This window comes from Leptodactylus fuscus, chromosome 7 (assembly GCF_031893055.1).
Source record: "Leptodactylus fuscus isolate aLepFus1 chromosome 7, aLepFus1.hap2, whole genome shotgun sequence".
NCBI classification, from domain to species: Eukaryota; Metazoa; Chordata; class Amphibia; order Anura; family Leptodactylidae; genus Leptodactylus; species Leptodactylus fuscus.
The window spans coordinates 124,761,935-124,784,203 of NC_134271.1; the positions used below are offsets into that span (position 1 = coordinate 124,761,935).

General features: G+C 42.9%; 2 protein-coding genes across 4 annotated transcripts in view; one reads left to right on the plus strand and one right to left on the minus strand.

The window, feature by feature from the left end:
- The window catches only part of COCH (cochlin), a 33,825-nt gene extending 33,396 nt beyond the window's left edge, over positions 1-429 (plus strand). Inside the window, exon 13 of the mRNA XM_075281000.1 lies at positions 109-429. Coding sequence (XP_075137101.1) covers positions 109-284 — 176 coding nt within the window. The 3' untranslated portion in view covers positions 285-429. The remainder of the gene's footprint in view (positions 1-108) is intronic.
- A 9,410-nt stretch (positions 430-9,839) lies between these two features.
- The window catches only part of STRN3 (striatin 3), a 48,954-nt gene continuing 36,524 nt past the window's right edge, over positions 9,840-22,269 (minus strand). For 2 of the 3 annotated variants that reach the window (XM_075282986.1, XM_075282985.1), the window contains 10 exons: positions 19,929-20,066; positions 19,631-19,764; positions 18,460-18,635; positions 18,326-18,373; positions 17,710-17,831; positions 17,100-17,267; positions 16,811-16,951; positions 16,584-16,691; positions 16,071-16,157; positions 9,840-14,785 (listed from right to left, as the gene is read on the minus strand). In XM_075282986.1, the coding sequence (XP_075139087.1) occupies positions 14,616-14,785; positions 16,071-16,157; positions 16,584-16,691; positions 16,811-16,951; positions 17,100-17,267; positions 17,710-17,831; positions 18,326-18,373; positions 18,460-18,635; positions 19,631-19,764; positions 19,929-20,066 (1,292 nt within the window). In that variant the 3' untranslated portion in view covers positions 9,840-14,615. The remainder of the gene's footprint in view (positions 14,786-16,070; positions 16,158-16,583; positions 16,692-16,810; positions 16,952-17,099; positions 17,268-17,709; positions 17,832-18,325; positions 18,374-18,459; positions 18,636-19,630; positions 19,765-19,928; positions 20,067-22,269) is intronic. The other variant, XM_075282987.1, reaches the window with a different exon arrangement.

Below are 22,269 nucleotides of genomic sequence, written 5' to 3' on the forward strand. Positions count from 1 at the left end.
CCCTTGTGATGCTGTGATCAATATTAGTCATGGCATGACAATGGAAGACATTGATTTCCTCACCAGATATGAATTATAACTAATATATTCTTTTCTCTTTGCCTATAGGAGTAACTGTGTACACCGTAGGTGTGGCGTGGGCACCATTAGAAGACCTGAAGGACATGGCGTCTGAACCCAAGAACTCGCACACATTCTTCACCAGAGAATTCCCCGGGCTGGAACAAATTGCTCCCAGCATTATACGTGGGATCTGCCGAGATTATCTGGATTCACAGAAGTGATCTTACGAGGCAGAACATCTCCCCAGAGAGGATTGTTACACAGGCAGTTTACAGATTATAGCCTCTCTACCTGGGGGAAAGGCGATATGCTACACACATTACCTGTAGGGATATCTCAGAAGCCGGTATCACTTGTCGAAGCATTTGTTCCTTTTGTAAACCATCCGTCTTTTAGGCTTTTACTAAGATCTTTGCATATATGACAACAAATACACAATAAATGGTAGAGTCACACCGGCTAGAAGCCACTCACTGCTTTTGCTTAGGCTACATTCACACAGACAATGGATGGTGAAGAATAGCAACATTTTTCCCATAGGAAACATTCTCTTGTTCTAGTCCTGACATGTTATTTGGCCCATAAACACAGTCCAGCGAGTACGAGATTATTAGACCATCAAACCTAGAGCGATTTCACACATAGTGGGTTTTTTTGGAAAAATTCCTCTGCAATTTTTGATGCTACCAAAGTAAGTGGAGGTATGAAGGAAGGAATTATAATGGATCCACTTATGGCATTGGCTCAGAAAACTGCATTCAGGCTTCACAGTTTTTACGTTGCTTTTTCCCCCAAAAAATGGAAATGTAACTTTTTTTTTTTTATTGCATTTTGGGCCATTTTTTACTTTGGTGATTTTTTTTTTTTTACACAGTGTTTTTTTTCCCGTAATGAAATTCGTAGGAAAACACCCGAGAAAAAAATCCCTAGAAAATGCTGCATTTTTAAAAATTTTTTGTAATAAAATATATATAAAAAAAATGTCAATGCATATACGTTGGACATTTTATACTTTATTAGTAAATATCATGTAATGTTTGAGGGGGGGGGGGGAACAACAAGCAACAAAAAACTTAAATTGCAGATGTTGGAATCAGCATCAAAATTGCAGGGGAGTTTTTCCAAAAAATGCCGTGTATGCACTATCCTAAAGCAGATTTTATACCCTATCTATCTATAGTAGCCTGCAGATACACAGAGAGAATATGTTTAACAGATGTATTATTTGTGGGGTACGCTGTTTCTGATGCCATGTACGGACCCGAACATCCTAACAGCAAATACAGAATAGGATGCTACAGTATATGTATATATGTACGTATACACCCAATAACTAGCTTTGATTAGATTTAAAAAAACTAAACAAAAATAACAACATATACCCATATAACAAATTCTATATTAAAGTTATCCCTGTGACACAAAAAGTGCCATCTGTAAGCAGTATGTTATAGAGCAGGAGGAGCTGAGTAGATTGATATATAACTTTGTGGGAAAAGATTGAGTCATTAAATCTCATTCTGACTCTCTTTAGGAGTCCAGTGGGTGGTTTTACTTAGTAGGACCGCCTACTGGACTCCTAAACCCAGAATGAGCTGGGGTTTCACAGAATAAATGACAACTTATCCTGGTATTTTTCCCATAAAACTATATATCAAGCTGCTCAGCTCATCCTGCTTTATGACATACTGCCTGCATTTTCGGTGTTATAACATCCCTTTAATTTTGATTTAAGAATAACACAGAATATGGCATACTTCTTATAGTAATCCAGCTCACCAATATCTGTCATACAAAGCAGTTGGGCAGGATTTTGCAAAAAAAAATATATGCAGATGTTGGTCCTGAGAAATAAATATAGCTCCACCAACTACAAGTAATCGATGCACAAAGATCTGATACACGATATAGGTATTTGCTTGTCTGCAATATAAAATGTTAACACCAGGTGGCAGTACTATCCCAGCGTGGTGTTAATGTAAGCACTGTAGTGCAGTCCTGAATGTGTATAAGGTGTACTGGTCAAAAACAGCCTTGAAAGGATTTACAAAATCTGTATGTAAGAAGGCAAAAGCTCATTTGTAATCTTTGCAATTTTTGTAAAATTTGAAATTTTTAATTTTGCATAAAAACTGGTAAAAGAATATTAACCAGGATTATGATAAACCAATAATGGCTCAATCAGATTTGCTTTCACCCAGATTGCCATATTTACCAGAAGTATCTACGGTGTTTGGTATATATGGGAAGATATACCTGTATTTACTTGTGTATATATATTTATACGTTTGAGTGGTAACTGAAGGACTGACATATTAGACCAAGCATGTAATGTTACATCAAATAAATGCCTTGGCTATACATTGCTGTCCAAGTTGTTCCTAAAACGTCTCCGGACAACCATTTCACATAAGATCAAAAGCAACGAATGATACACAAATAGGATCTTGGTCTCAAATAGTAAATTGATGGTGCAGGATTAAAAAACATGGTTGCCAATGTACACAAATAGCGCCACGTTTGTGTATAAGTTACGTCTGGTGTTGCAACTCCTCTCCATGGAAGAGAATGGGGCTGAGCTGCTATACCGGACTCCAGTGGACCAGTGTGGCACGGTTTTGTATAGTTTGTGAAGCACTAATAGATGCAATATATTACCGATTCCCTGCCTCTCCCAGGCTCCACAGGCACATGGCTGTGTCCAAAAGGGGGCAACACAGTCCCTTTGTTGTTTCCATTTCCCAACTAGCCAAGACTCCAGTGAGCCGCCTTATATATAATAGTTCCCCCATACAGTATCGGACTACAGGGCCAAGGGCCCACTGGAGGACCTTGTACTTGGGGCCCACCGGAGTAACTTGTACTTGGGGCTACCCAACAGCTTCCTGCTAATACCCAATAACACAGCTCTTTCACTTACATCTTACATATGTGCTGACTATCCAGCACACGGAGTAAACACGAGCTGATAATGGCGAAATACACGTATAAAAATAAGACTCCCATTGACTTCAATGCCATTTTTTACAGGTGTAAAAAATGCACCAAAAACCGTGTAAAAATGGCATTAAAATCAATGGGAGTCTGATTTTTACATGTATATTTTTTACACGTGTATTTTGCCATAATCAGCGGCTCCATACTGGGTATTTTCCCCAGTATCGTCATCCCCTACAGTACTGTACAAACCCCAATAGCTCATGCACAGTACTGTATGGGGTAAGACTTGGAGCCCTCAGATACTTGAAAGGGATATAACTATAGTACAGCGCAGCGCCTAGTATGGAGACAATTCTGGGAGCTGCGTGCTGTGGATAACATCGATCTGCAGGGTCCTCACAGTCTAAGAGATCAGTAGGGGTCCAACACCTAGGGCCCCTGTTGATCAACTATTTGAAGATACCGTGGTGCTTTTGCATGCGCTATGACTCCGTCACTATTTATATTGCACGGTATCTGTTTTATAATCCCCATGCCATGTTATTACAGCCTGTACTAATAGTGCATGACCGCTATAAAACAGATGGTGTGTGATGTGAATAGTGAAGAGTCCACAGTGTCATAGTGAAGAGACACACAAAGTGTCATATGTTACCCAGAGCCCCTGTTATACAAAGCCGCACAGTTGCCCGAACATGGTATGCTATGCTATATGGCGGCCCCAACATGGTATAATATGCTCCACAATGGCCCCCACACTATATTATGCTTTCCACAGTGGTCCATACATTATAAAATACTCCTAAGAGCCCCTCTCAAGCCACCTTATGTGAACACCACATAAATCAATAGATATTTGAGAGGTTCGGCCCTCTAGTTCATTTTAGTGATATTATTATTCTCTGAGGTCTCCTCAGGGCTCGGAGTATAATAACTAGAGGCCCAGGGGAGGTGATTAAAAATAACAAACCCTTATACTCACCTCACCTGGACATCCTGGCTCTCTTTGGCCCCTTCATTGGCCCTCTTCTCCCTGGGAATGAGTTTACACACCTCAGAGGTCACTGCTGTGGCTGCAATCATTACTCCAGCGCGCCCCATGTGACCCCTGGGGCATGTGACCTCAGTCACAGGCCAGAAGAGCACCAGAGAATGCTGGGGAACGTAAACTGCCCAGGAGAGTATGATAGGCTACCCAGTAGCCCCACACCATATAAAAGGTTCCCCACATAGTATAATATGCTCCTCAGAGCCGACCCCCACCACAGTATAATGCTCCACAGTAGCCCCACACAATAGAATATGTTCCCGAGATGCCGCCACAAAATATAATATGCTCCAGAGCAGCCCCACCCAGTATAATAGCCTACCTACACTGCCTTCCCCATTGCAATGCTCCACAGTGGTTGCTTCAGGCGAAATTCGTTTTGATGAATATTCACGAGCGTTGACACTCCAGTCCGTGTCAGTGCTTTATTATACTCTGGGGACTCTTCAGACCCTAGAGCACAATAGTCTGAGGCCCAGGAGAGATGATGGAAAATAAATTTATATATTCCCCTTGCCTCACCTCTCCTGGGCACGTTCGTGTTGCTCCGCTGGCTTCGTCTTCAGGCCTGCAGCTGATGTCACATGTCATGGCTTAGGCATGTGATTGGGCCTCAGCGGTCGTGTGGGGGAACACTGACATTATGAGGCAAGTATAAATATTTGTTATTTTTACAGACGACCACCTGGGCAGGCTTCTATTGGTAAGGGGCTGGGGCAGCACATGATGTTGCCTTTAGTGATGTGGCCAGGCTTCGGTGTTGCCTGGGTCTACTGGAGAATCCAGACCAACTCTGTCGGAGTGCACAGCACCAATACAGCTGTAAGTAGAGCTCCCCTGATTTGAGTCACCAGGCTCCAGATTCCAGGGGGCCCCTTTGGGTACTGGGCAATTGTCCAGTCTGGAATGGTGGAGGCTAGAGAGAAAATTTCAACTGTGCTGGAATCAGTGGAACAGCGACTATTAACAGATGCCAGGAACTAGAACTAGTGACGATGGTGAAAGGTCCTTCTAAGAATGGAGTTGGAAACTCCATTCTTAATGTGTTGGCCTCTTGTTCTACGGCTCCAGTGAATGTAAGCGAAATCCTGCTCCGGACTCTGAAGCCTGCTATATTTAGTGTAGTGCCATCACACATATGCTAAGAATAACCGCTCTATAGATAACCACGCACTCTCTCAAACTGGAGACAGGGTACATATGGAAATCATCTGCCAATGTAAACAAGACTGAAACATTGTAACATTGTGTGTGTTCTATACACTGGCCCAGACTTACCACCGTAGTTACGACTAGACATTAGCGTATTAGTATATTTTTTTTAAAGCCTATGCCTTTTTCATTTTATTCACAAGGAGTCCAAAAAAAAAATCCCTTAAAGGTAACCGGTCATATGACTAAAGCTGTCAAGGGTGGGGGTTCACACCTGCGCCCGGTCTCCGCTTTGCAGGATTCCGTCTTATGCCCGAGAAACTGGACAGGAAACGGAATCCGGCAGTCAGTTTTCAAACCAATTCACTTGAATGCGTTTGCAAAGTGTCCGCCTGTGAGCGTCTTTTGCCTCTCCACGGCAAAACCGGATTTTTTAACCGGACACAAAGTCGGACATGCAGGACTTTGCATCCGGTTAAATAAAAAAAAAAAAAACAGTTTTGCCGCAGAGACCAGAAGATACTCATGGGCAGTCACTGACTGCCGGGTTTCTGTCTCCTGTCCAGTTTCTCGGGCAGAAAAGGAAAACCCACAAAGCGGAGACCGGGCGCAGGTATGAACCCTCAGTCTATAGGCATGTTATACAACAGGAGGAGCCGGGCAGATCAATATACCATATATACTCGAGTATAAGCCGACCCGAATATAAGCCGACCCCCCTAATTTTACCACAAAAAACTAGGAAAACTTATTGACTCGAGTATAAGCCTAGGGGGGAAATGCAGCAGCTACTGGAAAATTTCAAAAATTAAAATGGCCGAGTTCTTGGGTGCAGTAGATGCTGGGAAAGGGGAGGGGGTGTTTTGGTTGTCTGTCTGCCCCTTCCCTGAGCTTGAGGACTGGGTTTTTTACCCCCACTTGGAATTCAGCCTGGCTGAATATAGGGTATCTGCAGTGCTCCTATTAACCCCTTCCCAACGGAATAGATGCACTTCAGGTACCCTATATTCAGTAGACCGGGCACTGTCAGACACAGGGATACCTAACGTGTATGTGTTTCACAGTCATTTTCTACTTTGAGGGCAGGTTCACACCAGCGCCCAATCTCAGTTATGCAGGTTTCCGTTTCCTGCCCGAGAAACATTCATGGGTTTGAAAAGTGTCCGCTGGTGAGCGTCTTCTGCTCTCCGCATTGAAACCGTTTTTTTGGTTTTTTTTAGTCGGACATGCAGGACTTTGTGTCCAGTAAAAAACAAAAAACAAAATGGTTTCGCCATGGGCAGCAGAAGACGGCTCACCCACAGACACTGAATGTCGGGTTTCTGTCTTCTGCTGACAGAAAACGGAAACCTGCATAACTGAGATCAGGTGCTGGTGTGAACCCGCTGTGAACTTTTATTTTATTTTTTATTATATTTTTTTTAAACTTTTTTTTAGCCCCCCTGGGGGACTTGATAGTAATAGTAATATAGCGATGACAGGCCTGGGAGCCTTCATTAGGCTCCCGGCTGTCGTCGGAACAGGTCGGCTCCTGCGAGCTCGCAGAGATCACAGGCATAAACTTCAGCATCTCTGCTGTAAGCGTTACAGCGGAGGTGCCGGTTTCTATGGCGACCGCTCTGCAGAGCGGCGCCATTACGTTTACAGCCCGGCATCCAGACACCGGGGCGGGTGCCGGGGCCCACAGCATCACCACGCTCCTGCCAGGAGCGCGGCGAGGCTGTACATTAAAATCTGCAGAAGTACTTACGGTACTTCTTCTAGCAGGCCAGGAAGCAGACATGCCGGGTGCGGGCCTGAGTTTACGTGGCTACGTCACCCGGCCTGTGATGGAGCGGTGGGGGGGGGGGGGGGGGGGGGGGGGGGGGGGGCGGAGTCTGCTATCCTGGCCTGCTAGCAGAAAATTACCGTAATGACCCGAATATAAGCCGAGGAGCACTTTTTCAGCACAAAAACTGTGCTGAAAAACTCGGCTTATACTCGAGTATATACGGGTAGTATATGGGAAAATATTTAGTATAACTTGTATTTTTATTTTGTTTAATGTAGATTGTGAGCCCCATATATTTCCTATCAGTATGTCTTTGTAGAATGGGTGGAAATCCACGGGAAGAACATACAAACTCCTTGCAGAAGTTCTTCCTGGTGGGATTCAAACCCAGGACTCCAGGGCTGCAATGCTAACCACTGAGCCACCATGTTGTCCCTTAGCATAACTTGTATTTAATGTATAACATATCAAAATCCCTGCTCTATGTTGTGCAGACAAGGAGGCGGCCTTCCTCTCTATGACTGTCTATACAGAGACAACTGTCAATCACAGATAGCTCCGCCTACTTGACTTCTCACCACAGAGATTTCAATGGCTAAAGAGTTATACTGAATCTATTCCCACTAAACTACTCTACTCAATATTGACATTGCAAGAGAAGAGAAGATCAAGCTGTAAGATTATGCAAATCAGTGTCACTAAGATATGCAGATGATCACATTTCCAATGTGCCATATGGGAGGGGCATAAAAGCCAGATGGAAAGCAAAGTTGTTTTTCTTAGTTACATCAAACTCAAAAATTGGATCACGTGGTGTGGTACGGTTATGCAACGTCTTCTGATTATCAACATGCCGTTATCACCACTTCTTGCAAACCGAGAGGGACAGAATCCTTGAACGCAGAGACCTTGGCTTATCTTTATGCACCTGGCACATCGTGATCCATTCTGTACTGGAAGTCATATTGGACATCACATCCCAAGCCTAAGGTGTCAACACATCATCAGAAGGCATTTGCACAATGTTGGGCTATGAGCCAGAAATTCAGCTACATTGACCTCGTTCCTCTGCTACCAAAGACATGGCGTAACGTTAAGCCCTTGTGGCCCAAAGCAAAATTCATAACAGGGCCCCAGGTACCCTGTTGTATCTACTGATATCGTCTTATGTTGGAATGAGACCATTGGGTGCCTTAAGGCTCCAGGGCCTGGTAGCGACTCCTACTTCTGTACCCTCTACAGATACAGTCCTAAATGGAGGACTTTCCTCTTCAGCCAAGAGGTAGACAAATACCTTGGCAATTATTGGATTTGGTTGTGGAACCCATGGTACGGCCATTATTCTAAAACGTCCTAAGAGCATTTTTTCAACAGGACAATACCAGGCCACGTGTCTAAATGTGATGCTACAGCCTTCAGAATCTCTGGACTCGTTCCTCATCAAGCACATCTTGGGCATCACAGGTGGCAACTGCAAAGGGAACTGCCAGCGGCCAATCTTTAGGATTTGCATGCCCAAGTGTCTGCAGAGTGGCACAATCATCCCTCAGACAACCATCAATAACCTCACTAATAGCATGCCAAGATGTGCACGTGGGTATTTCTGCACATGGTGCTCATACTTAATACCTAGTAGAGAGGTTTGGAATATTGATTCCAGTTTTGTAATGATTTGCATATTATTAGCATGTCTATGGATCCTGCGATTTCCATCATTCCAAAACTTCCTTCTTGGTGTTGTAATTTGAGTGTTGAAGAATATATATAATTCGGCTCCGCTGCTCCTGCTCTATAACATGCTTATAGACAGAATAGCAATCTCCGTGTGACCGATTCCCTTTAATATAGAGATAAGAAGACAAACTGAACTAAGAATGGATACTTTATAGAACACAAGCGTGACACACTGTTCCTTTACATGGGAGTGATGATAATTGTGTGACCTCTGAGGGTCCCCACTGGTCATAACAATGGGGATTTTATACCCCTGTTAGATAAGAGCACCGTCTGTCTGTAGTGTTCCCAATAAAACTAAGCAACTGCCATTTATAAAATATGCCCCTCCCGCAAAAAAAAAAAACAAAAACCTCCAGCTCCAAAGTAAAGGCACATTTTGCTGCTGGACATGCAAGCAGAAGACAATCTGTATTTTGTCATGTACAGTAAGCCAAAAAGCTTGTGATCATTAAATTCTGTAAAGCGGTATCTAACTATTACCTTAAAAAAAAAGAAAAAAAAACAAAAATAAAACATCCTGCCACTGAAAATCTGTGATCTGCAGGGGGCATGTTATAGAGCAGGAAGAGCTGAGCACAATGATGTGGTTTTGGAAAAGATGCAGTAGATCGAAATGAATGCTCAATCTGGGATTAGGTGTCCAGTGGGTGGTCCTACTTAGTGACATGTACTAACTAGGTCCGCCCACTGGACTCCTAAGCACAGATTTAGATTAAGGAATCTTTTCCTAAAAAACTATATATCACTCTGCTCAGCTCCTTCTGCTCTATAAGAAGCTTTGGGCAGGGGCAACACGGTGGCTCAGTGGTTAGCACTGTAGCCTTGCAGCGCTGGAGTCCTGAGTTCGAATCCCACCAGGAACAAAATCTGTTTGCGTGGATTTCCTCCCATTCCACAAAGACATACTGATAGGAAAAAAAAAAGTACATTGTGATCCCTATATGGGGCTCACAATCTACATAAAACAAGCTTTGGGCAGACCGGACACCACGTTCAATGCGACAGGTTCCCATTAAGCCTTCGTTAAACATGCCCTGTACATCTGCCGTGCCTTAAAATCCCATAGTTACATCAGAAAATTAGAAGATGGCTACTAAGAATGTTAGAAATTTTTATTTTTTTTGTGTTTCTCAAAATGGGAAGGAAAAATACTCTCTCCTTGTGGTTAGTGCCTCTTAAGGATCAAAAGGGTTTCATCATAACATGCAGGAGTTTATTTCAAGAATAAAATAAAAATATAGACTTTTCTGCATAATTTCATCTATATAAAACAGGACTACGCTATGCTAGTTAATGCTAAGTTAACATAAATACACAATTTTAATAAGTCTCCCCTGACGAGAAGTTTCATATTAACAAATATAGAAATTATTTACAAAAATATCTTATTATTACCTGTCCTGGCGTCAATAGGAGGTGTCAATCAATGCAAATGTATACAGGTACACCATTTAATATTTATTATATGCATTTTATATACATTATTTTTCAACAACTGTACTGCTTTTTTTTGTGGTACAATCTTAAAAATTTGTCGATTTTGCAGTCTGTAAAACAAAAACCTTACAAAACGCGCAAACTCAGATTTTTTTTTTTCCTTTTTGTGGAAGACTAGAAAAAATATGTGAAATTGTTTTAGTCATGCATAACACAAATCAAAAAAAAATAAAATAAAATCATCTTTTGTCAATACCAGAAACTGAATAATGCTCGAACAAACAAAAAAAAAACAAAAACAAAAAAAACGACAGATCTGAGGACACAAAGTAACAGATGTGAATGCAAAGGTTTGGGTACAAAAATGAATCAAAAATAAATGGAGGATTAGACTTTCTAAGGGGTTTAGCTGTGGTGCACTACAAGGTCAAGCAGATTTTAAAGGGGCTCTATCACTAGGAAAAGTCATTTTTAACTAATCACACCTTTGCATAGCCCTTAGAAAGTCTATTTCACACCTACCTTTTGTATGTAGATTGCCTCACTGGTTTCTGAATAAGTCCGTTTATATTCATATGCTAATTAGACTGGTGCACGATAGAAGGTGCACACCTCTCCTATTGTCTTCTATGGGAGACGCTCCTGCTGCTGCTGATGACTCGCTTCCTGTTTGCTTCACACACATAGAAGATAATGGGAGAGAGGAGGCTGCTGGGAACTTCCTGTACTGGCTGGAGGCTCATTAGCATATGAATAAAAACGGACTTATTCAGAGACCACTGAAGCAATCTACATACAAAAGGTAAGTGTGGAATAGACTTTCTAAAGCCTATGCAAGCATGTGTTTAGATAAAAATGACTTTTCCCAGTGATAGAGCCCCTTTAAAGTGAACAAGTCAGACGCTTTTGGCCCCCAAGCCGCCACCGTTACCTCTCCATTCAGATCCTTTCGTTTTCTGAGGTGCCTCGTTTTGATGAAACATGTTTAATGTCTATGTCCTGTATAAGGTCAAGGTAGTGGAAATGCTGAAGAGTCAAGAGGTCTCTGCCCTAACCCAGAAGCCATCACAAACCTGGCTGAAATCTTACAGGTTTTCCTGTATTTTCAAGATGCATGCCCCTAATTCCAAGTGTTATAGAACTTCAGAGAGACTGAGGAACCACCTTATACACCTAATTCCAACGGCAGGGAACATCAATACAGACCTGGCCAAAATCCTACAGGTTTGCTGTGTCTTCAAGTTGTTTGGACCCTATTCCTAAGGGCAAGTATCATCACAAACCTGGACGAGACCTTTTGCTTGCACCTCTGTTTTCTACTATTGGCGCAAGTGCAAGGAAGCCATGTACTCATCCTAGACCTGATGCATTGATGAAGCCACGGCGGGTAAATCCTGCTTTACTGCATGTACAATGCAATGGTAGAAGACAAAAGGGTAAGTTCACATGGCAGAATCCTTTTCCGCCGTGTGACTTTTCCGCATGGTTAGCCGCAATGGGATGCTGATGCAGTGCATTGGCATCCCACTCCTGATTTGGCCCGGATGAAAGGGCCCAATCAAGAATTAGTCTCAAGCCACGGCCGACTCAGTCTCGGGAGGATTGGGCATGTCGCTCCCCCCCCCACACTAGCTGAAAAAAAACCAAAAACCCGCTAACGGGGTGGTGGGGGTAGCAAGGGACTCCCATTAAAATGAATGGGAGACATATTTGCAGGCAGATTCTGCGTCAAAACACCCAAAGGCCTGAGCCTGTAATGATATTTCCTGTCAAGCCATACTTGACGAGATTTAGGACTTATTTACACAGTCGTGCCGTTTTTCATGGACCTAGTGCCCGTGAAAAACGGCCGTGTATCTCTGTGCAAGTTCATGGATGGCACCTTCGCATGGCAGTGAAAAATGACCCTGAATTCCAATGGGTCTATTCACAGGACCGTTTTGATGGACAAAGATAGTACGTCAGTTTTTACTAGCTATGAAAAAAAACCTGCCATGTGAATCTACACACTGAATGTGTTTCACTGTTGTGGGAATAAATCCTGATGCACAAAGCGCTTCACTTGACTTCACAGTATCTTTGGCACCTTGATGGCAAATAGGTATATGGACCTCATGGCGCCAGCATCTGTTCTGCTACTTTAGAAATTTTAGGAGAAGAATGGTCAGGTAATGGCAGAGGTATAGGAAGTAAAAAGTTTCTGAAAGGTTACCCCTTTAAGTGCAAAAATTGCCCAAAGCAAGCATTTTGTCGACCTGTTACTCTTAGGCATGGTCGGCTCCGGTTTGCAATTTTTGCTTTGTACTCAGTCCGTCTGATATTGAGAAAAACAACAAAAAGAAAGCTCCTGATTTTAAATAGATAATGGTAGAACAAGGTATATAATGGCCTTCAGTCAGTCGTGTGTCCCACAAATAATGCGAGTCCTGTGTCACATGAACAAAAACAAATATAAAGCTGAAATAAATAACATTAAGCCGTTGTAACTTAGCTGGGAAACTTCTGGATAAATTAACTCGTAAATAAAGTAAACATACAAAATATCACACAGTGATAGAATGCTGCAATTGTTAAAAAGGGGTGGAGGTGCAATGATAAAAAACATATGGAACCCCTCTTGCCAGTTAAAGGGAAACTGTCACGTCGACTATGAAGCCCAATCTGCAGGCGGCATGTTATAGAGCAGGAGGAGCGGAGTAGATTGATATATCGTTGTGTTAAGGTAAGTTCACACAGGGTTTTTTGGACCGCCTCAGGTTCCGGTCTAAAATATGGGTAGCTGCGACTGGATGCCGATGCAGTGCACTCCGCTCTGGATTAGGCCCAAATGAATGGGCCTAGTCGGGAGGAGGGAGTGTCCTCAGGCGGATGTCGCGAGGTGAATCCGCCTGAAAGAACGAGCACCTCGCTACTTTTTCCAGGAGTCGGAACAAATGGCTCCCGGAAAAAAAAGAACTGACCGGCTCCCATTGGTCAGGATACAGCCTCAAAATCCTGACCAAAAAATCCCCGCGTGAACTTATCCTTAGGAAAGAATCTAGTCTTAAAAGTAAAATTCAGGCGTAAGAGTCCAGTGGGCGGCACTCAGTGAGAAGGACCGCCTCCTGGACTCCTAAGCCCAGAGTGAGAGGGGGAAACACTTCCTGCAAAACTACAAATCCATCAGCTCTGCTCATCCCGCTCCATAACACGTTGACGGCAGATTTCACTACATTTTCAACTAAACAGGTCCTCTTTAAGAGAAAAAGTAAAAAAAAAAATTGAAAAAAATTAACTAGTTAGTGTGTAGCCACCCCAGTTGTGTTTAACCCGCTCTAAGGCCAGACTTTCTGGCAGCGTCACTGACTTCTGGCTTTATAAAGGGATCCAGGTTACAATAAAAAAATAAAATAAAATTTAAAAATACATTAGAAAAAAAAAGGACAAGAGTGAATTTAGGGGAAAAAAAAAGAATATGAAAATAAAATAAAATAAAAAAAACTTTAAAATTCATTTCATTCTCAGGTTTCTACGACCCTGATTAAAAACACTGCAATTCTGTGACAACTTAAAAATAAAAAGCAAAAAACGATAGTTAGGTAAAAACCTGTATATATGCAGGACTAATGTTAAAAAAAATATATAGTAACACACTAGCATTGTCCAAGAAAAAAGACAAAGTAAAAAAAACAAAAGAAAAAAAAAAAACAAAAGAAAAAAACAAAGACAGTAAAATCCCTTCATTGACAGCCAGACACTGAATTTCTGCAATGCCTGCTATGAAAGCAATGAGCTACATGTCACCAAGGTACTGCAATCTGAACTGGGTCGAATAGTGTGTTAAATGACTTCCTTGCTCCTCTTTCAGTCCGCCGAAGTTCCAGGAAAATTGGGATTTTAAGCGTTAATAATTGCACTATTGCATTGTAACGGTGTCTGACGTGACGACTGAATACACTACGGTATGTTCAATAGTTGTAAAGCGGCTCCGTAACCCCCCCGTGTGTTAGTCGAGCTCTTGATTCACAATACTAGCGCACCCGGGACCTGAAGTTGAAAGTACAAGGCGCAGAAAAAAAAAACAAAAAATAGCAACAAAAAATAAAATAAAATTAATTTTTTTTTTCTTTTTTCTCCATATGGATTGTAGAAGAAAGAAGTTATTTATAGTATATATAATATAGAACAGACACCCTCTGCAGGGGCTGCGAATACTGGTTACTGTGTAAAAGGAGTAAAGTAATAAAGCCCTGGATAGAGCCGTCCTGATAAATGGGAGGATGAAGAGGGTAGCGCCGGCTGTGCGGTAACCAGTATCTCCCTATCCTGCAGAAGGGGCCATCTTGTAGTGTCAGCACTGGATCAAATTCCTCTTGGCAGTGAAGTTGTAAGAACTTGTTTAAATACCGCAAGTGACCTTCATTTTTGTTCCAAAATGCACTTGTGGCACTGTGAAAGCACAGGGGCAAGGGAAGGGGTATGGAAGGGTCACACGAAGACCTTAGCCAGGGCATCTGCTCCTGCACTGGCGATGAACGCTTTGGATGGGTGAAAGGCAACATCGTATATTGACTCGTCCAATTTCTTGCGGTGGGCGGTAATCTCCTGCACACAGGTCTTGCTGTCCAGATTCCACAAGCGGATTGAACTGTCGTGGCCTGAAAAACAAATGGACATTGGCTTAATAGCAACCAACTAAGTAGTTGGATCACCCTGCTTCAGGCATCGCTACAGCGTTGTAGGGAGACGTAAAGGGGTTGTCCAACTTTTTTTTTTTTTACATTTAATAATACCACAGATGAGGAAACATAAAAAAAACATTATTCCCATCTCTCCAGCCTGCCATTTCAGCAGTGACAGGTCTTCACTTTACAGGCTTATGCCCACTGAGGTAAAGCAGTGATGTCACACACAGCACATCACATGTAGAGGTGAAGAGGTCACTGCTGAGGTATGTGAACGCTGCAGGAGTCACCCGGCATAAATAGGACGTCACTGCTGACATCAGCTATTCTTGCCCTAACTTTAGATGTCTTGTCCACCCCGCCGTTCGGTTAAAATCCCGGTTTTCCTCGGTATGCAAATGAGTTCTCTCGCAGCACTGGGGGAGGTCCTCAGCGCTCAAACAGCACTGGGGGCGTCCCCAAAGCTGCGAGAGAACTCTCCAGCAATGCCTCAATCTTCTGCAAGGAACCAGGTCTTCACGTGTCTTCTTCCGGGGGTTGGCTTCAAACTTCTGGGCCTAGGGCAAAGCAGACTGCGCATGCCCACCAGCCAGAAGAAAATGGCCACCTACAATACTGTGTAAGCGGCCATTAAAAGGTTTTTAATGGCAGAATCCCGTTAAAAAAATACCCTTGTGACAGGATAGGTGGTAAGTGTCTGTTTGCTGATGGTCCCACCTCTAGGAGCACCGCCAATCACAAGAACAGAAGTCCTGTACCCCCATTCAACTGTGCAATGCCATTCCATTTAAAGTCTATTGGTCTCAAAAAGAGAACTAAGAACAGCGCTATCCTCGTCTGCCCCACAGACTATGAATGGATAGGCAGCCTCTTATGTAAAACAGAGGACGAAGGAGCCCCATATTCATGATCCCAGCAGTGGAACCTCTAGTGAGCAGACATTTATCAACTATATTTACAAGGTAGGTGATAAGTGTTGACTTTGAGACAACTTCTTTAATATGGCATCTATAGATCCTTGTGCAACTCTCTAATGTCTTTCAGAGACATGTAGAATTTTATTTTCAGTCTTTTTCTAAATTAGAATCTATAATGCAAGAGTATTCTGATTTTCTAAAAGTTTTCACATCTGTCCTAAAGCACAGAGGCACCGTAACAGTAGCAAGTGCCTATAGCGCTGCAGTACAGACCTCTATAGGATCTGTCTTGGTACAAAGCTCTTCACACATACACATGGTCACTATATCCGTCTACTTACTTCCAGACATGAGATAAATTCCATTAGGATCCACTGCAAGACTCGTAACAGCATCCAGGTGAGCAACCATCGAATGAATGGTCTTCCCTGAAAAACAATAAGGAACAAAGTTACTAAAACCACAAGTGGCTTTAAACACTTAAAGGGGAGCTGAAGGAATAACATCAAACTGCTAAGGGCTCATTCACATCTGCGACCCAGGGCATTTCCCCTGCAAAGTACTATTATACAATGAAATGAAACATGGTAGGCTTGAGTTAGCCAGAACAGAAGGCAGTCCTACAGAGTGGCTCTGTATTCTGGAACATAAAGCGGAGCCCTCCATTATATCTATATTCCCTAACTGGGAATACAAACAAGGACTCCCTTCATGAGACAATCCCTTTAACAAAGAAAATCCACGACTCTCAGGCTCAAAAATTCATGCTGCTGCATAGGATCTATAAAGGCACGGCCATCAATTTCAGGGAGACGAACAAAAACAAAACTAATAAACTAATATAAGAAACTCACCAGACTTGTTGTCGAAAAACTTAATGTGCCTATCCTCATAGGCCGCAATAGTAACAGGAAGAGTGGGGTGACTCACAACCTTGTTTATGTGGCCACTAAATGGGATACCTGTAAAACAGGAAATACTTATATACATATGCATCAGTGTTCAGCAAACATGACAGTCATCTTCTCAGAAACCGTGCTGGACCCCTGTCCACCTCAACTCGATAACCAAAAGTACTTACTAGAATCAGATGGTGCAGACAACTGTATAAGAGACTGCGCAGTCTCGAGGTCATAGATCACAATACAGCCAGAGGTGAAAGAGGCGACAGCATTGGCTGGGTCACAGCCTATAAAATCCACCGACGTAGGGATGCCATGTTCTGATGGGAACAAAGCACAATTGTTATTTATATAATACAATACCATACAATATATAGTCACTTGTTCTATGCCGAGTAGTTTTCACTTTCATCTAGCAATATTAATGAATGAACATGATGGACAAACTGGAAAAAGTCAATTTCTCACCTTTGTTTCCATTGTATGTGCCAACACATGGTACACTTTCTGGCGGATTCCATAATCGAACCGTTCCATCGGCTGAGCAAGACAGCAATCTGTCTTTAACACCACTGTGGGCCAGGCTCCATACAGCGTCTGTGTGTCCAACCAATGTGCCAGCCAGAACGCTGGGATCTGTGGGGCGGACAGTAGTGAATGTAGATTTACATTGTGGCAGAGCTGTAAAGGGTAACTACACAAAATATCCAATATAACATTTAAGGGACCCCCCTTCCATCACTAAAGCAGGGCTCTGAGCCCTAAGAGAGAGGGCCATTAAATGGGATGATGGTCATGCTCCATTCCAAGTCTAAGGGACTGACATTGATAGCAGAGTGCTGTACTGAGTCCCATACACATTCAATGAAGTAACCGCTACTCCAACTCCTCCAGAATAGAGGCTCAGTGCCCCCGATCTAGTGACCCATGAAGGCTCCTGTAAATAGGTGATGTTTACCAGGGACTAACCCCATTATGCACCACTTTGTACATTATTACATTAGGATTTATCCTACCAAACACCTAGAACAATTAAAAAACACACACAAAAAAAATGACCACAGTAGATTCAGCGTACCATACGTATCATATGGATCTACATTTGGGCTTAGCATTTTCCACCACTGTATTGTTGAATCTATTCCTCCACTGTAGCAGTGTTCTCCACTAGAGCTGACCACCAGAGAAAGGACCGGACCCCTGGGGGAAAAAAAAAAAAAAAAATACAACTACATAGAAGTGTCCAAAACAAAGTCCACCGCACACAAAGTATAAGGTTCAGAGCGAATAATAGGAAAAAGGAGAACTAGCTGATCATTGGGGTCTGATCACTAAGAACCCCACTGATATTGAGAGCTGGCGTGCATTACTCCCATTGTGCATTTAGTTTGACCCTGTAGGACGGGACGCACCAGCACCGGAGATATCAAAGTGCTTGACTTCAGTTATTTCCGATGCTCCCGTTGAAGTGAAGGAGAATGTGGATGTGTCGGCTGTCTTTTGGATAGAGGGTAAATATTCTTCATTGCCTCACCCCTTTAAAACTTTTAATGGATGACCTGTAGAGCCATGGGGACACTAGGGACCCCTGCATACCAAGCTGTTGAAAAGCGGCAGTCCGGAGAAACCTCTCTCACCGATGGGGTATAGGAAAAAGGTTTCTTTTAAGAAATATACACATTACAAAAACTTACATGTGAGCTCTGAACGTATAGATGGGCTCCACATCGAATGAGGCACTCCTAAAACGGGAGAAGCAGAACAAGTCATTTATTAAGAATTGTTCAGAGCCTCTATATAAGGTTTTATAGGAAGTAGACTTGCTTACTTTTTGGCAGGGACAGTTTTCTGCAAGTTCCATAATTTTAGGGTGTGATCTTCAGAGGCGGTCACCAGGACAGGCTCGACTGGGTGAAAGGCTAGTGCCCGCACACCATCAAAGTGACTTCGTAGAGTGTATTTGTGGTTCCAGGTCTTCCTAAATGCATCCTTATTAGATGGCATCTGGAGAAGAAAAAAAAAGGAAGGATTATTAATAGTTAAAGGGGTTGTCCCATCACAAGGATCCTATCTATACTGCTGGTTAATGTGGAGGTAAGACTTTTCCTAAATACATTGCTTCAGCAAAACTGCTTTGTTTGTCCACTATCTTACTTTATTCACTTCATTGTTGACACAGCCCTGACTTATCTGCTCAAAAGTCAAGTGGTGTATCTGCTGCTCTCAGGGGGGAGGGGCTAAGTGCATGGGAGCCAGCCTGTGTATCTAGCTATTCCTGTGTCTGCACCACGTGACCTAGCTCCCTGCTATCAGATAGGGGAGAGGAGCTGCTTTCATTTCTGAACTTGTCTTCTGTTCTCTCAGTTATCAGGCTAGCTAATTCAATTGTGTTCATTATGGCAGAGACAGGCAGTCTCTGTATGTAACACAGAATGGAGTTGCTCCTGCCTGTACTTCATAGTCCAACATGGGTGGGCAGAGCTACACACTAATTTGGGGGCGGAGCTAAACAGCAGGTTGCCTGTGAAAACCCCACCCACCAAATGATGCAAGAAACCAGGAAGAAAGAAGATTTTACAGCAATGAAGACTGGTGAGTATGCGACATGGGAATACCCCTTTAAAGGCAAAAATTATTTATACTCTATATTGAAAAAAAAAAATTGCAGGAATTCAATGTTCTAACAAGAAAATACATTATTAACTGCAGAACAATACAGACAAAGGGAATATGTTTAGCCCCCTTTATATCTCATAGGTCTGCATAGGAGCTGCATACTCAAAAGGTACATTTTAGAATATTAGGACACACTATTACAGTTCTAGTGCTGATGGGCGCTGTGCATTGCCTCATATCATACAGTATTGGAAGCAGTAAAGCAATGCTTCTGGAGATGCATACAGTGCAGCACGGAGCTACGGCATGCAGTATAGGACATCATCCGGCGATACAATCCGGCGATCTGAGTAACATCATTACGTGCACACCTGAAGACTTACATCGTAACTGTAGTCTGAATCATTAGTCACAGTGAGGTCGGCTAGGTCCCCAAGTCCCAAAACACTCTCAAGAACATCTTCTGATCCCATGATGAAGGTCTTCCCTCCTCCAGTTGGAAAAGATATGGGTTCGGCTAAAATGAAAAAAAAAATATAGGTTGTAAAATAGGCAATAAATAAGCGTTCTATTTGCTTCCAGAACTAAGATCTAAGACGACATCTGAGAGAACATCACATTCCACTGCAACAGACTTCACCATATCAACTATACAATGGTCTTTCCCTGAGGGATTCGTACCTTCCTCTGCCCTCCCACCTTCATGATCTGTTATTCTGGTTGGTGAACGGGCCGGACTCCGGAAGCATGGAGGGATGCGGGCCAGATCCTCATCATCCAGCTCCGCAATCATATCGTGCAATTTCGTCCGGTTTACCCCTGAAAAGTAATCGCATTGGTTCTTGTTGAAAAGCTCTTCCCCGCTTTATACATATCTACTTAGTTCTTAATTGTAGGAGGCATCTGGAGCACCTTCCTCTAAAGGGGTTGTCCCATTACAGAAACGTATCACCATGGGCTGATACTTCATTCACCGCTATGGGGCTGCTGGGAATACAATCTCTGGTCGCCCCGTACAAGTGAATAGAGTGCTGAATCTAAGAAACAATGAATCAGGGTATACAGATGTACGGGAACCCCTGCGATCCTGAGAATTGGGAAGAACCAGTTCAGAAGTGATCCAGCTCATCCAACCAGTACTGCAGCTACTGCATTCTGAGGAGCGGTGGGAGACCCGGACACCAATATCCTAGAAATAATCTGACGGCTCTGTTACATCCCATAGCCATGAATGTGTGGGACCCTGAATAGATATCATGCCATTAGTAAATCTGCTTCCATTACTATTTTAGTAGGATGGTTATACCATTAAGAAGGACTGCTAGATAGCGGCCATATTTGTATAATACAATGCAGGTTTGATCATGTTATAATTTTTATTTAATGTGTTGCCTACTTTGGACAATCCGTGCTTTACCCATGACAATAAAGTAATCAGAAGGCGCCCCCTTCTGCTTGGACCTGCAGCGATCATTTGTGGAGGAACCTGGCAGGAAGGGTTTCACTCACATGGAGGAATCTTGAATTTGCAAATTCCACAGTGGATTTGCTAAAGCGGAAAAAATTCTATTTCAGCAGAATTTCTCAGCTTCTACAAATTCCGCAGTGTGAACATAGCCTAAGCGTTAAAGGAATTCAATCATTAAAATGACATGTCGGAATAGTCTTAAGAAAGGCTATTCTTCTCCGACCTTTAGAGGTCTTCTCCGCACCGCCGTTCGGTAGAAATTCTGTTTTTATTCTGTAGGCAAATGAGTTCTCTTGCAGCACTGGGGGTGTCCCCATCACTCAAACAGCACAGGGGGCGTCCCCATATGGTGCGAGAGAACTCTCCAGCGCTGCCTCCATCTTCTTCAGGAACGGCCTCTCCCCGCGTCTTCTTCCGGCGCTGGCTTCAAACTTCTAAGCATGCGCAGTCGGCTCATTTGCAAACTGAAGAAAACCAGGATTTCTATGGAATGGCGGCACGGAGAAGACATCTAAAGGTAGGAGAAGAATAGCCTTTCTTAAGGCTATTCCTATGTGTTATTGAGGAAAAAAATGTCATTTTAAGGAGTGAATCCCTTAAAAATTTTCCTTTAATGCCACCACAGTAAAAATGAGGCATCACATGGTGTCTGTTATAGTCTATGGGTTGTCTGAGTAATGCAGGGCACTACTTGTTGCTGCACTCCTCTCTGGCCACAAGAGGCGGAGGATCCGGAAATGGCATCCTTCCCCTCCCCCCCCCCCCCCCCGACTCAGACTCCCCATGTGGTATACATAACTGGGTTTTCTAAACAGAATATTTAGATACCCCTGTTGTGTGAACCCCAAACTGATATTTTATTACAACTGAAAGGGAAAATGATAATGGTATGCCCTACGTCTAGAATATACAGGAATACCAAATTGTATTGTTAGCAACAAGGAACATGCCAGATTTCCTTCATTTAGCGGAATTAGATAAAATAGCGTTTGTAATGAAGTGTGAACAAAGCCTAACACTAGGCCGGGAGGGTTTTCATTCAATGCTATTAAAAATAGGGAGGAAGTGAGAAAAATATATTAAAGAATTACAATATTGTATAATATACTAAAAAGTATGTATACCATTAGCAGAGAGAAGGCAGAAAATGGCACAGGTTGATGTCGGGGTGCTGGGACTCAACTAAATGGGTCTGTCAGCTTTACTGCCCCCAAGTAAAACCCTTTGGTTCCTATTTCTAAATTTCTAAGCCATACAGTCAAGGTTTATATTGACCTCATGCCAATTTCTGGACCCCTGATCATGCCCTCATCTGACACCAGAGAAAAGTGTGCACAGTACAGCAAATATATTAAAGTATATGAAATGTCATCTTCTGCAGAGGGTCCAGCTCCCCCTCCTATCTGGATGGTAGAAATCACTGGATGCTGGAGAGTCACAGATACAGGGAGTGTAAGGGTTAAGTTCACACAGAGTTTTTGAACAGGAACCTGAGGTGGAGGCCGCCTCAGGTTCCGGTCCAAAATACAGGTAGCTGCGACTGGATGCCGATGC